At 41.8% G+C, this 13,397-nt stretch overlaps 1 protein-coding gene across 1 annotated transcript; it reads left to right on the top strand.

The window, feature by feature from the left end:
* Window positions 1-340: 340 nt before the first annotated feature.
* On the top strand, window positions 341-13,339 carry slc35c2 (solute carrier family 35 member C2). The gene is made up of 10 exons (XM_036148818.1): window positions 341-448; window positions 1,387-1,579; window positions 1,774-1,924; window positions 3,142-3,205; window positions 3,294-3,366; window positions 6,769-6,937; window positions 7,308-7,391; window positions 9,781-9,956; window positions 10,324-10,453; window positions 12,378-13,339. Exons 2-10 carry the CDS (start codon window positions 1,469-1,471, stop codon window positions 12,521-12,523), a joined length of 1,104 nt encoding a protein of 367 aa, XP_036004711.1. The 5' UTR covers window positions 341-448; window positions 1,387-1,468; the 3' UTR covers window positions 12,524-13,339.
* Window positions 13,340-13,397: the final 58 nt, after the last annotated feature.

The following is a 13,397-nucleotide window of genomic DNA, read 5'->3' as shown; positions in this document are numbered from 1 at the left end:
TTACATTAACGTAGCGTGGCGTGCCATTTATGACGTAATATGAACAGAGGGACCACTTAAGCATCCTGCTGGTTTTTATAATCAGTGTAAAGAAACGGCAGAGAACGTGTTGTAGGAGATTTGGGTCTGGGGAGAATACTATTTATGTTTGTGTGAAGCGGGGGCTAATGTTTGTGTTTACGAGTGTATTATTTTTTTAGTAATGTTGATGAGAAAGAAACTATTTTTCTCTTTCTAAAATGTACTGGTCTAGAAAGGAGCAAACAAGTGAAATGTCTTTGGTCATTTCGTGAGCGTGGGATCCGGATGATGGCAGTAATGGCACACATCGGATCCCAAGCGCCATAAAAGCCAGAAGAAGAAGAAGAAGAAGAAGAAGAACGCAGCTACTCTGCCTGAGCCAAAACAACAAAAAAAAAAGGGCAGAGCAGCAGTCGTTCAACAGATGGTAAGTGTTTGTCAGCTGTCACTCTCATGGCTTTAATGTTGACTCGCTGGCGGTGAATGTAATGCTTGAACACGTTGTTCCTTTAGTAAAAAACGATGTCCGGGTGCTTCACTAAGCTCTAAAGTCTACGTTGTTAACACAAACAGCGTAAAAATGAGTTGGATGGCTGCGCCGGCTTCTCATCGCTGCCACGCCGGCGCAGCCTCAGGATTCCTGGGCGAAAGGACTTTGACTTTATGGCTGAAAGTCAAACTAGAACGATGCCTGAATATTTAATAGAATATACAGATCATGTGTATTCTGGGTTGGGTTTTAATTAGCAAGTTGTCTACATTAGTTTCATTTCTCAAGTTGTGTTTAGCAGTTAACGCCATAATAAGCTTAGATTGCTTTAACAGTGATGTATAGGTAACACCATAACTGGAATCACACCTGGTTCTGTGAACACAAGAAAGAGACATACCCATGGTTACATATTCTGATACTAGTTATCAGAAACTGTGAACATGTAAGTTTGATTTTTGGTTTTGTCTCCCTCTTAAAGTTGCATTGCTACACTTTCTGATAACGGGGCCCAGAATATGTGGCCTCCAGTGTTTCCCTCCAGCTTCTTAGGATGCTGGTGCAGATTCTCAGTCATCTAGGTCATGGTCATTCCAAAAAAAGTAAAAAACAAAGCATTGAGAAAGCTTCCTGGAGAGGAAGAGAAAAGTCTTCAACTACGGAAAACAAGTCCAGTTGCTTTGTTTTTTTACTTTTTTTTTTTTTTTGGAGTGTCCCCAGGAGTTTCTGACCGGACGGTGTGCCGGCGGGCGGTGAGAGAGCGGGTCTGCTGTGATTAACAGCCAGTCTGCGCCAACAGCCGTTCACTGTCCTCCTCCAGCCTGTTGTCCTTTTTTTTTTTTTTTACTTCCTGCCTGTATTTCCTCCAAACCCAGGTCGCCCCAGTCCCAGACAACAGCTATGGGTCGGTCCAGAGTTTGTTGGGAGACGGTGGTCCATCCACACTAGCGGTTCTGGATGGCGTGGCCGGTCCAGTTTCTCTTCCGGGGCCTTCGCACCGTTGGACTGGTTCTGCTCTACTATGTCTTCTCCATAGGCATCACCTTCTATAACAAATGGCTGATGAAGGTGAGCTTGGTGCGCCGCTCCAACTTTTTGTTGTTGTTAATTGCTGTAATTTCTTACTCAGTCGGTGTGGAGCCAGTCCAGAAAAGTCTGTAAATGTAAACCTTGTCTCTCAGCTCCAGGGAGGTTTCTCAGAGGTGTTGAGGAGGACTGGGCCTCCGCTCTAGTTTACCCTGCCTGCTTGTGTTTTCACTCAGGGCTTCCACTACCCGCTCTTCATGACGCTGGTCCATCTTGCCATCATCTTCTGCCTGTCGACTGTGACGCGGCGGGCCATGCAGTGCTGGACAGGGAAGCCCCGCATCATTCTCAGCTGGGACGACTACCTCCGTAAAGTGGCTCCAACAGGCAGGTCCTTGGTGCCTTTGGACTCTGAAATGGTTTGACTGTCGTTCTGAGAAGAAGAGGCCGAAGGTCGGCCCTTATCATGTTAGCTGATTTTGTTTTATTTATTTATTTTTTTCCACTAGTGAACTTTGGCTAAATTCCATGTTAAGTTACATCACACCTGATACTCAGAGGACACAGTAGATAAAGAAAGGGGGAGAATCAGCCATGTGCACACAGCAGTAGCCTCCAAGAAGTCACATGTTAAAGTTCCTCATTCTACCGTTGCTCATCACGTGCTACTCCAGGGTATTTCCAGATACTGATTCTTTGTGTCAAGGCTCGACCAGTTAGCTAGCAGAGAGGAAGGAGCCTTTGAAGTTCCCTGAAATCGCAGAAAATGTGAATCTTTGCTGTTCTACATAAATCCAGTCCAGTGGTTCCCTGGTGAAGAGTGGCAGCGGGGCGTGGCCAGCTCTCTGAGGCCTGTCTGTGAGCAGGTCTGACACGGTGACTCTACCCGTCTCTGGTTGAAATGCCGACCAAATGCTTTGCCCCAAACCGTTCCTCTGCAGCTCTGCTGGTGCGTTTACCATCGTTTTCTGGTCAAACTAACAGGAGCTAAAACACAGGCCAGTCCTAAACCTGTCACCAGCTTCCTCATCTCTGCTGGAGAACAGCCTCCCCTCACCACGACGCTGCCACCACTGTGTTTGTCCGTGGAGAGCATGTGTTCAGAGGGATGTGTAGTGTTGGTCATCTCTTCCATAAAGCCCACATTTCTCACCCAAGCTGTGCATCTCTGCAGCTCCTCCAAAGTCATCGTGGTCTTCTTGGCTGCTTCTCTGAGTAACGCTTCTCCAAGCCCTGCCAGTTAATTTAGGGGAGGCAGAGTAAAGCGGCTCAATCCAAATGCACACAACAGGTTACTGCTTTGTAACTGGTTCTAAAAAAAGAGCCTTTTCTCATCATCTTGTGTTGTAGAGCCGTGGATTGCTGTGTACTGGTCTGCTAGGTTAAGTCCTAGCACTGCAGGCTTGAGTTGTGTGAAAGCGTTATGTGGATCTTTAAGATTATTGTTAACAATTATGATCTGTGGATGGTTTGTGTATATTCCCGCTCTATCTCCAAGTCCAGTAAATCTGTTTTGTTGCCATGCATGGTGTGTGTGTGCATGTAGTTCGTTTGACTTGGAACTTTCTAAAAGTAGTGACGTGTATTCGTCGTCTTCTCCACAGCCTTGGCCACTGCCCTGGATATTGGACTCTCCAACTGGAGCTTCCTCTTCATCACCATTAGTCTGTAAGTTGAAAGAAGAGCGTCGCGGCTGCTTTCCTTGAACTGTTGCAGCGTTCCATCCTGACGCTGGTTTGTTTCTTTATGGTTGAAGGTACACCATGACCAAGTCCTCAGCGGTGCTGTTCATCCTCTTCTTCTCCCTCGTCTTCAAACTGGAGGAGCCGGTGAGCAAAATTCTTGGAACTTGGTACTGAAGTGATAAAGGAAACATTTATGCAGTGGCGTAGCCAGAAACTGCATTTTGGCCAGACCTCATAAAAAATGGCTGGGCCAAATAGTTATAGTTGAAAGTGGGTTTATTTGTAAGTTGCACGCTTGTAAGTTCACTATGGAGGAGATACAGGCATGGGGGAGGGAAAAAAGACTTCTGTTCAAGTGAACATCCTTGAAATGACAGTGGGAATAAAAAATAAAAGAGGACCCATCACCTGTTGGAAGATTTAGAGCCAGAAACACGGCAGAGCAGCTTCTGGATGATTTAAGCTGCGGCAGCCTGTCAAAGTCATTACTTCCATTTCTGAACGCAACGTCACTCAGAAACGGTCGTTGTGGACCCAGTGAGGCATGGACTCCTGCCTTTAACCCACTAGCATTAGTCTGAAGCCTACAGCAAAGTATATAGGAAGTAGCACTTTTATGTTGTATCGTATGTATAAGCGCCGCCCTTTAGGCTCTGCGCTTCACTGTGCCTCACTTTTCCACTCTGCCTAGCTGGGTATGGAAATACATGGCTGTTTGGGAACTGATTGTCTGGTCTCAGCATCATTTCTGTTCAATGATATCAGGTTGAGGTGGTGAGATCGGAAACGGTTCTTCTTTTCAGCCCTGCGCTGTACATGAGGGATAAACATGGTGGAGAAATGCATAAACACAGACTGTAAAGCGCTCGTTTTAAAGAGGGAGGAAGAGGAATGAGAAGTCTGGGCTGAAGCTCCCAATGGTACAAGACCCTAACAATGCCCCTTAAATGTCCACACCGACATTACTGTGTGACTAAATTGAGTTTGTGCACCAGAATTCAAGCACAAGGTGATGCAAGAGCTCCACAGCGTCCCTAACCCAAAAAAAGAATCTGGTGCTCCTCTGTTTCTCGGACAGAAACGTCCCGCTTGATGCACAGCATGACGATATCCAACACCACCTTCACATGCTGACGGTTTCTCAACAAATGCATTTGGCTCATTAGTCCCGCGTAGGGCTGGACGATATGGCCAAAGCTTATATCACAATATATTTCTTCATTTCGGTTGATACAATGTAATTACGATATTGATATAAACAAAAGCCTCAGAAGGACTGCCAGGAATTGCCCACAAACAAGTGTATGTACAAACTTAGGACAATTATTTTTGCTATGTTTCTAAAACTCCTCCAATATGACATGTTAGAAATAGTTGCTATAAAAAAAATCAAACTCATAAAACCCAGAACCTCAGGCAGTGACAAATGCTGTAAACTGTAATGTATATTGAAATGTCACGTTACCCTTGAATAAAGTTATATTGGGATATATATTGATATTGATTTATTGTCTGTTGTCCCTCGGCTCATAGGCGCATGACTTTCTCTGTTCTGCTGGTTTACTGAGAACTAGAGCGTGAAGCTTGCTGTTTTCATGTTTGGGACCAGCATAAATATAATTTTATTCTGCTTCATTTTATTTTGATGATTTTTATAACTTTAGGTGACACCCCCCCTCCCCCCTAAAAAGGGAAAAAAAGACATTTGATTGGGTGGGCCCTGATACAAATTGGGTATGGATAGCTTTGGGTGGGCCTAAGCCCTCCCAGGCCCACCCATAGCTACGGCCCTGCATTACTGGCATAGGCAGCTTAAAATAGAGACGAGAAATGATGTTGACAAGAGGAAAAGATTTTCATTCTTTCTCTCTGTTGTTTTGTCACTAAGTTGCTCAACAGCTTGAAGTAAATTGTGTGATATTTCGGGAGGATTTTGCTTCACAAACACATTCCTGTTGATATTGAAGGAAAAATTCTCAATCTCCTGCTGTAATTTTTTTTTTTTTTTTTTTACAGATGCCACAATACTAGAATTTGCAGAACCGCGTCCATTCAGATGGATAATGATGATAAACAGCAGAAATAGTTTTAGAAACCATTTTTTAAATTTTGAGCTGCTCAGGGTTCCAGAAATCTATGTAATTATGGGATAATTTTTTTTCGCTTTGGAATTTTACTTGCGTTAATGTTAGTTTCTTTGTTTTAAAAACAAGAAGCGTATCATTTAAATGTTATTTGTTCTCCATTTTAGTGCTAGGTCAATATAATAAATGCTTTATCGTTCTGTCTATACAGAACGATAATTGTGAATATGCGGAGAAAAACGATACGTGATTTCCAAGAATTGTTGTAAATGAAAATCTCAAAAATCACGGTCTACCTGAACTTGAGCATAGAGTATTGGGACCGGATGATGTTAGAAAAACACGCGATACGCAGTCATATGAGTTAGAGGTGGAATGACATGTGTATTGGTACCCAAAATATCTGGTAAAGTCCTGTTGGTTCGGTATGATCCTGTCCACCAACACACACGCTGCTGTTTCCTACCTGAACAGATGCAGAATTTAAACGTGTGCAGGACTTGTGTAGCACGACTTTTAAAACGTGAGACCAGAGGGGTTTGGTGCTGTTTACGGTGCGTTCAAGGTAACTCTGTCAGACGACATTGACCATTCAAGTGGTGGTATTGGTCTACTATCCATTTTATCCATCAACTTTACCTGCTTATCTTCAACCTGCTTATCTTCATACGTTAAAAAGAAGAATCAAATCACCAGTCGGCCATTTTATATTTATTTCTCTTGATTGAAGCAAACTGGAAACATGCCAAACATCGACATTTGTGTCTCGTTTTACACTTATATTAGTCAGTGTTACAATAACTGTGACTGGCAATAGATGCACATTAAACATTGTTGAAGTATTGCTGCTCTGGTTCCTTAGAAAACATGGATGGCAGATATTGAGCAGTCTATCATCTACTGGGGGAAAAAAGTTGCTTTGGGCTGATGAAGCCATAAGGCAAAACACCGTGGGTCGTGGAAAATGAACACTCCACGCCACCACAGACACACCCGCCAAACACAGTGGCAGTGCCTTTGTGCTGCGAGGATGTTTCACTCCTGACTCATTCACTCAATTGACGCTGTAATTGCAGCAAAAATTGCATTCCTTCACAATTGTGCACAATGTTGTTGATCTGTCTCATCTAATCCTAATGAAATTTGATCCTGCATGCAATTCAGAATATACATTTCTAATTTTCTAATCAGAAATGCTTATGGTGCCTCTTTCTACTGAAATAGTTTCTCTTAACAGAAATTAAGCTTGTACACACTAGCTTGTGATGATGTGGGGGGGAACATTCCAGTAACCCCAAACACAGAGAAGGCCCATATGAGCAACGCTACATTTTCAGATGTTATAACGAGTGAAAATGAAAAATGGAAGACCAAAAGAATCACCAAAACTTTAACAAGACCCAGAAATCCTAATCTCATCACGGAGTCTTTATTTTTTTTTTTTCTTCCTATTTCCAACCAGAATCCCTTCCTGATCCTTGTGGTCCTGCTGATCTCCAGCGGTCTCTTCATGTTTACCTTCGAGTCGACGCAGTTCAACATGGAGGGCTTCATCATGGTGCTGCTGGCTTCCTTCATCGGGGGAATCCGCTGGACCCTCACCCAGGTCCTGATGCAGAAAGCAGAGCTGGGTCAGTCTTGAGTCTTTCACTGGGGAAACTAATGGTTATTGACTTTGTGGAAGTGGACTGTGACACAGATGCTTTGCCTGGAGCTTAGTTTAGTTTAATGTTTTTAAAACGAGAGGTCCTGCCTCCCTGCCTGGAGCGGCCAGGTTTAGACCTGCAGGATTTGATGTCTGATGGACTTTGGCAGTCCTCTCGCAGGACTTCTGAAGGACTTTGGTTTTAAATGTCCAGAACATGCAGTTTTGTCCGTCACTGTAGTTCAAATTTAAAGTGCTTCTCAGTTGCGCCATATAATTAATTAGTCAGGTTTTTGCATTGCTGAGAACGTAGACAAAGTTAGCTGAGGCTGCTTTCATGTTTTCTTTTCTTTCAGGCCTCCAGAATCCCATCGACGCCATGTACCACCTCCAGCCTCTCATGTTTATTGGCCTTTTCCCCCTTTTCCTCTATAATGAAGGTGAGTACAGCTTTAGCCAGCACTTCATACTAATAAACACTGAAAACTAGTAAACTCTGTAACACGACAGCAACATGTGCTGAACCTCTTAATGTTCAGTAACTATGCAGCCAGTCGGTCTCAAATAATCATTCTCTGAAGATCTAGAGAGTGAGTGAGTCAGGAGTGAAACTCGTCAGGTGTGAAAGACTCACCAGTAGCTTTGCTTGTAAAAATACAGTGAGTTCTGTTAAAAAAGGAAATACAACAACAATTTCTTATGGGTTTAATTTCCATGTTTGCGGATCGTTGGGGAAACTATGAAATTAGTTCTCACTCTAAGAGGAAGTGAAGGAGGAGAAATATAGGCTGTTCAACAGCAGTGGCTTCAATTTTCATTACAAACCCGGACATTTCCTGGAGAAACGGTAAAATGCTTGACAGCTTAACTTTTCCTAGCAGTGGGTGAACTAATGTTTCGTTTAATATAACCACTGTTATAAGATCTGCTACATGGAGTCGACTGTGAACAGATACTGCTGGCCAAGACCCCTGGACTACTTCCAGAAATTACTGTGAATTTCTAGGTTTTGACTGAAACAAAAAGTTTTTAGTCACCCCCAGGTGTTTATTAGATTAAGGTCCGGCCATTGGGCTGACTGCATATCATTAATCTTGTTGGCCTGGAACCAAGAGGCTGCTTTCTGCTCTGTAGTAGGTTGGCTGGAAACCTATTGTGCTATGGGTGATTCTTCCTGATAGCTGGCCTTCACATAGTCATCATCTAATTATTGTAGTCCTTATTTAATCACCCTGGAGCTGATCATTAGCTAGTTTTTTTGTTGTTGTTGTTTTTTCTACCCTTTGCATTTAAAAGTGCAAGGATCATTTTAGCTGAGCAGTCATTTTCTCCTCTTCTGTACAGGTTTACTACCTCTGCGATTGGTTATTTAATCAAAGTACGCTGTTCTTCTGAGGCACTGCGGTCTGGAACGACCCGTTTTATTCTGGGTTTCTGAGGAATGCACTGTAAAGAGTGCGGGGAACACTTTCTGCCTCGCGTCACTTGTTGATGCTATTTTCACCGACTCAGCAGCAGGCAGGTTGTGACTGTTGGATGTGTTGGTTTTCTACATCTCTTCAACACCTGCTGCTGCTGTGAACGCAGCTGGACAGAGGGTGGTTTTAGCTACACATACTGTGAAGAGGACAACGTATCGATCCTGCTGTGGATGTGGCGATCACAGCCTCTCACAGTTTCTCTCACAGTTTATTTTGTGAATTTGTAAAGGTCTACTTTTTCTTTTCTTTTTTTTTCTTTTTTTTTGTCAAACTGTTTAAACTTTAATACACCCATTTCAATAAGATATTATTACTTGCTTCATCAGCTTTTGTCATTTTATCATACTGATGAAATCAAAAACACAACTCTGTCGTTTCCCTTTTCTAGTCTTCCAGATTATCTTTAACTGTTATAACCCTGTAATAATCCAAATTAGTGATCAAAGGGCTGATTTATAGTTCACCAGAGGTCTTCAACCCTGGTCGTCAGGACCCACCGTCCTGCATGTTTTAGGTGTTTCCCTGCCTCCACACACCTGACCTAAATAAATGGGTGCTCAACAGGCCTCTGCAGCCCCTGGTGGCTGCTGAGGAGGTTATGCAATCATTTGATTTAGGTCTGCTGGAACAGATGCATCTGAAACATGCAGGACAGTGGGTCCTGAGAACTAATGTTGAAAACCCCTGATATACTAGACCTAATCAGCTGTTCTCAGCTAACTTAAAGGAGCTATAAGTAATACTGTCACCTACTGGTTCATATCGGTACAACAGCTTGCCAATCACAACAATCTAATATACCTTTTTTAAATGCTGTGTTGGTATTGTGAATTTTTACTAACACAGGACAGGTATATGATGTTGTATTTTGTTTATTTCTGGTCTGCTTCTCTTACTGGCTACCATGTTAGCAGGCTGTTGTTCTGCCGAGATAAAATACCAAATGCTGCGCTCTGGTTTTGGAACCCTGGGAACCATCATGTGATTGGCTCAGGAACCAGGAAGTAAACACTGGCTACACTCTAAACCGAAGTAGTTCCGGACCGCACCTCTAGGGTTTGATAGGAGAAAAACTAAGACATTGTTGATGAAGAAGACTGGTTGTTAATAGGGAATGTTACTTCCATCCTAGGTGACGAATGAGAATTATTTAGGCTGATTTTACAGTAAATATCTTAGCTATAGCTCATTTAAAAGCTAGAGTTGCACTTGCAACCTTAAAAAAAAACATAAGCATCTTTAATAAGAATTAAGAAAACCTTCCCTTTTTCATGAATCATTGGAAACATTTATAGCATGTTATGGTGATCCTGTAAATATCTTTGTCTTGACTCTGTCCTCTCTGCAGCGCTGAGCCTGAGCGCGTCGGAGAAGTTATTCCGGGTGACGGAGCTCTCTCCCCTCCTCTATTCCCTCATGACGCTGAGTGTAGGCGGCGCTCTGGCCTTCGGGTTGGGCTTTTCTGAGTTTCTCCTCGTCTCCAGAACCTCCAGCCTCACATTGTCTATATCAGGAATCTTTAAGGTAACGTGTGTACCCTCCCTGTTCTGAAATTTCTACTAGCATGTATTGTTTTCAGAGCTGTCCCCGCAGTTCATGGCACTTCCTCTTTTGAAGCAAAGCCATTTGTCTTTTCCAGACGGTTCAATGGGAGCGTTTCTGGAAGAGCTTGTGTGTTTTAACATGAGTTGGTGATCTAGCTGGATTAAAATCTGGCCAACATAGTTACTCCGACTGCTCTGACTTTAGGATTACCTTTCCTGACTTGGTCCTTTAATAGTTTAATAGTGCATCAATCAGTCAAAGTAAGCTAAGAGATGCAGCAATAAGGCCGTTTTCTCTGTAGCTGGAATGCCACTGATTGTCTTCTGCTGCTTTGTGTTTCCTGTAGGAGGTGTGTACGCTGCTTTTGGCGGCATCTCTGATGGGGGACAGAATGAGCAAACTGAACTGGCTGGGGTTCGCAGTGTGTCTCTGTGGGATTTCATTACATGTGGGACTCAAAGCATTCTATTCCAAAAGTAAGTATAAAACAGACGGACGTTATTCTTCCTCGCCTAGCCTCCGTGAATGATGCTGGTAGTCCGATATATCTCTGCATCCCCTCCTACAACCCTGCAGGATCAATGTGACTGGATCTATGGCATCAACTAGGTTTTTATGTAAATTATTCATTTTTCCCTCTGATGAAATTATATTTGATTATGCAGCTTAGCTGATCTTCACCAGTTCAAGCACTGAGTAAATGCCTAGAAGAAATCAATACGTGGATGTACCAAAATTTTCTTCAACTGAATAAAAACAAAACAGAAGTAATAATCTTTGGACCAATAGAGGAGAGATCAAAAGTTAGCACACAGCTTCAGCTGCTTCAGCTAAAAACCACTGATCAGGCCTGAAATCTGGGAGTAGTGATGGACTCAGACCTGAACCTCCAAAAGCATCTAAAGACAATTACAAGGTCAGCTTTCTATCACCTGAGGAACATTTCTAGGTTAAAGGACTGATGTCTCAGCAGGATCTGGAAAAACTAATCCATGCGTTTATTTTTAGTCAAATAGATTACTGCAACGGTGTTTTAACAGGCCTGCCTAAAAAGTGGGTCAGACAGCTGCAGCTGATCCAGAACACTGCTGCCTGCGTCTTCACTAAGACAAAGAAAGTAGAGCACATCACACCAGTTCTAAAGTCCTTACACTGGCTCCCTGTACCTCAGAGAATAGACTTTAAAATACTTCTGTTAGTCTATAAATCCTTAAATGGCTTAGCACCTAAATACATCACAGACTTGTTATCAGTGTATCAACCATCCAGACCACTCAGGTCTTCTGGCTCCAGCTTACTCTGCATACCTAGAACCAGAACTAAACATGGAGAAGCAGCATTTAGTTCCTATGCTCCACTTATCTGGAACAAACTTCCAGAAAACTGTAAAAGTGCAGAAAGCCTGAGTTCTTTTAAATCAAGATTAAAAACACATTTGTTTAAAATTGCCTTTGACTGTTCTAGTTAAACAGTTTTACTGTTTTTAATGTTCTTTTTTGTTACTACATTCTATCCCTACTTGCTTTTATTCTATTTTCTATCTACATTTTATTATTTTGCTTTATCTTAATCATGTAAAGCACTTTGTATTGTCTTGTACTGAATTGTGCTATATAAATAAATTTGCCTTGCCTTGCCTTCACTGCCAGGCTCTGGCACAAACTACATGGCTACAGAAGCATAACGCATCTACAAACTATACTGAGCTATAAAACTAGCACTTCTTGTCATTGTACCAATTATATGTAGTTTATTCGGCTATTTTGTTTCAGCTTATTAGGTCAATTTAAATCCCCCCCCCTCCCCCCTCAGAGAAACATGCTAATAATTTGAAACGGCACATGTTGCCTCTTGTTTTACAAACATTTTGCATGTTTGGGTCAATAAATCATAATTTTGACAGGAATTGGTATTAATGTTTTGAAGTGGCCCAGCCATATTCCTGACTTGAATCTGACAAAGAATCTGTGATGGGAGCTAAAGATGGGGATGACTGCAAGGAGGCATTCCCACCCCGAAGACTTAGAGCTTCTAATCAAAGATAACTTGGAACCATTCAATACCAGGGAAAACGAGCCAATCCCTAGTCAGCTATTCTAAAAGGAGTTTGATTGCTATAGTCTTGATAAACGCTTTTCCATATATAATTAAGAGGGTGTAAACCATTTTTTAAAAAGCAATTTTTTCATGAATTATAAATGTATTTATTTAGATTTCTTTTCAATAAAATCTTTTATGTGAGAATAAAATAAAATGTCTTTCTACCAGCAACATGAATAATTGTGGGCCGAACTGTATTTATGTAGACATTATGTTCACACATCCAAATGCAGCAAAACGTATTCTGACAAGAGGAAAAGCTTTCTGAAGTGTTTATAACCCATGTTTCTTCCCCATCAGATAAGACTCCTTCTGTCCGACAGCTCGGCAGTAAGAGTTCAGAGCTTCAGCTGCCATTACTTCGGCAGAACGGAGAGAAATGCGAGGATTCGGCTGCCGATGACTTTAACGATGAAGAGGAGGAGCAGGAAATCTGCCTACACTGACCAGACGGCACCTTTGGTCAGAGAAGCTCTTCCATCTTCCTTGGTTCAGCCTTCTTTCATCAGAAGGGCTCTGGTTTGACACAGACGGCCTTTTTGCTAGTTTTTTTTGTTTTTGTTGTTCAGCTAGACTTTCACTGCGGACTTTGAACTTAACACAATTTAATATTTCTTTATTAAAGTCTTGATATTTTGACATATCAAGTATTTACAATTTATACCATGGAGATGAATGGTGGTATATGTTTAGAGCAACACTCTGACACATGAAGGGGTGGAGACGTTGTTTCACTTATCCATCAGCCACACCGGGGAGAGATCCTGTTCGCATGTCATGAAGAAAGATAATGTAGGTATTTTTTCTTTGTCCAAGTTGGACAAGATGAACATTTTCACAGGAGCACACAATTATTTATTTTATCAGAGAAATGCATTGAAGCTCAATGGCATATAACTCAAAATATTATTTCATAGTGTTTATCATAATACTGGGTATTGGTTGAATTTTGGCACTTTGACTAAGATCTAAAACATTCCTTAATTGCCTTTAAATTGCAGGGGCGGTTTCATGTTGAACAGGATACTAACATTATCCAGTCTTTTTAAATATGATTCAAAGCCATGTGCCTTACTAAAAACAGATGGACTATTTTCAATAATGAAAGTCTGTTGATGAATTGCTTTAAAGCTATTTATGAAAAGGTCTTGACTTGTGTATGATTTTCAGTAAAAGAGTCTAACGCTGCAACGCTTTGATAAATACTGTAAAAATGTGGAAAATGTCTTTTAGTTTTTAATAAATTTGTTTCAGCTACGTTACTCATGTGCTTCCCTGACTCTGTATTTAGTCACTTAATGTTAGAGAATTTTCTTTTCT

The sequence above is a fragment of the Fundulus heteroclitus genome, chromosome 1 (assembly GCF_011125445.2).
Source record: "Fundulus heteroclitus isolate FHET01 chromosome 1, MU-UCD_Fhet_4.1, whole genome shotgun sequence".
NCBI classification, from domain to species: domain Eukaryota; kingdom Metazoa; phylum Chordata; class Actinopteri; order Cyprinodontiformes; family Fundulidae; genus Fundulus; species Fundulus heteroclitus.
The sequence above is the reverse complement of the archived record's forward strand: the minus strand, read 5'-3'. Positions and strand labels throughout refer to the sequence as shown.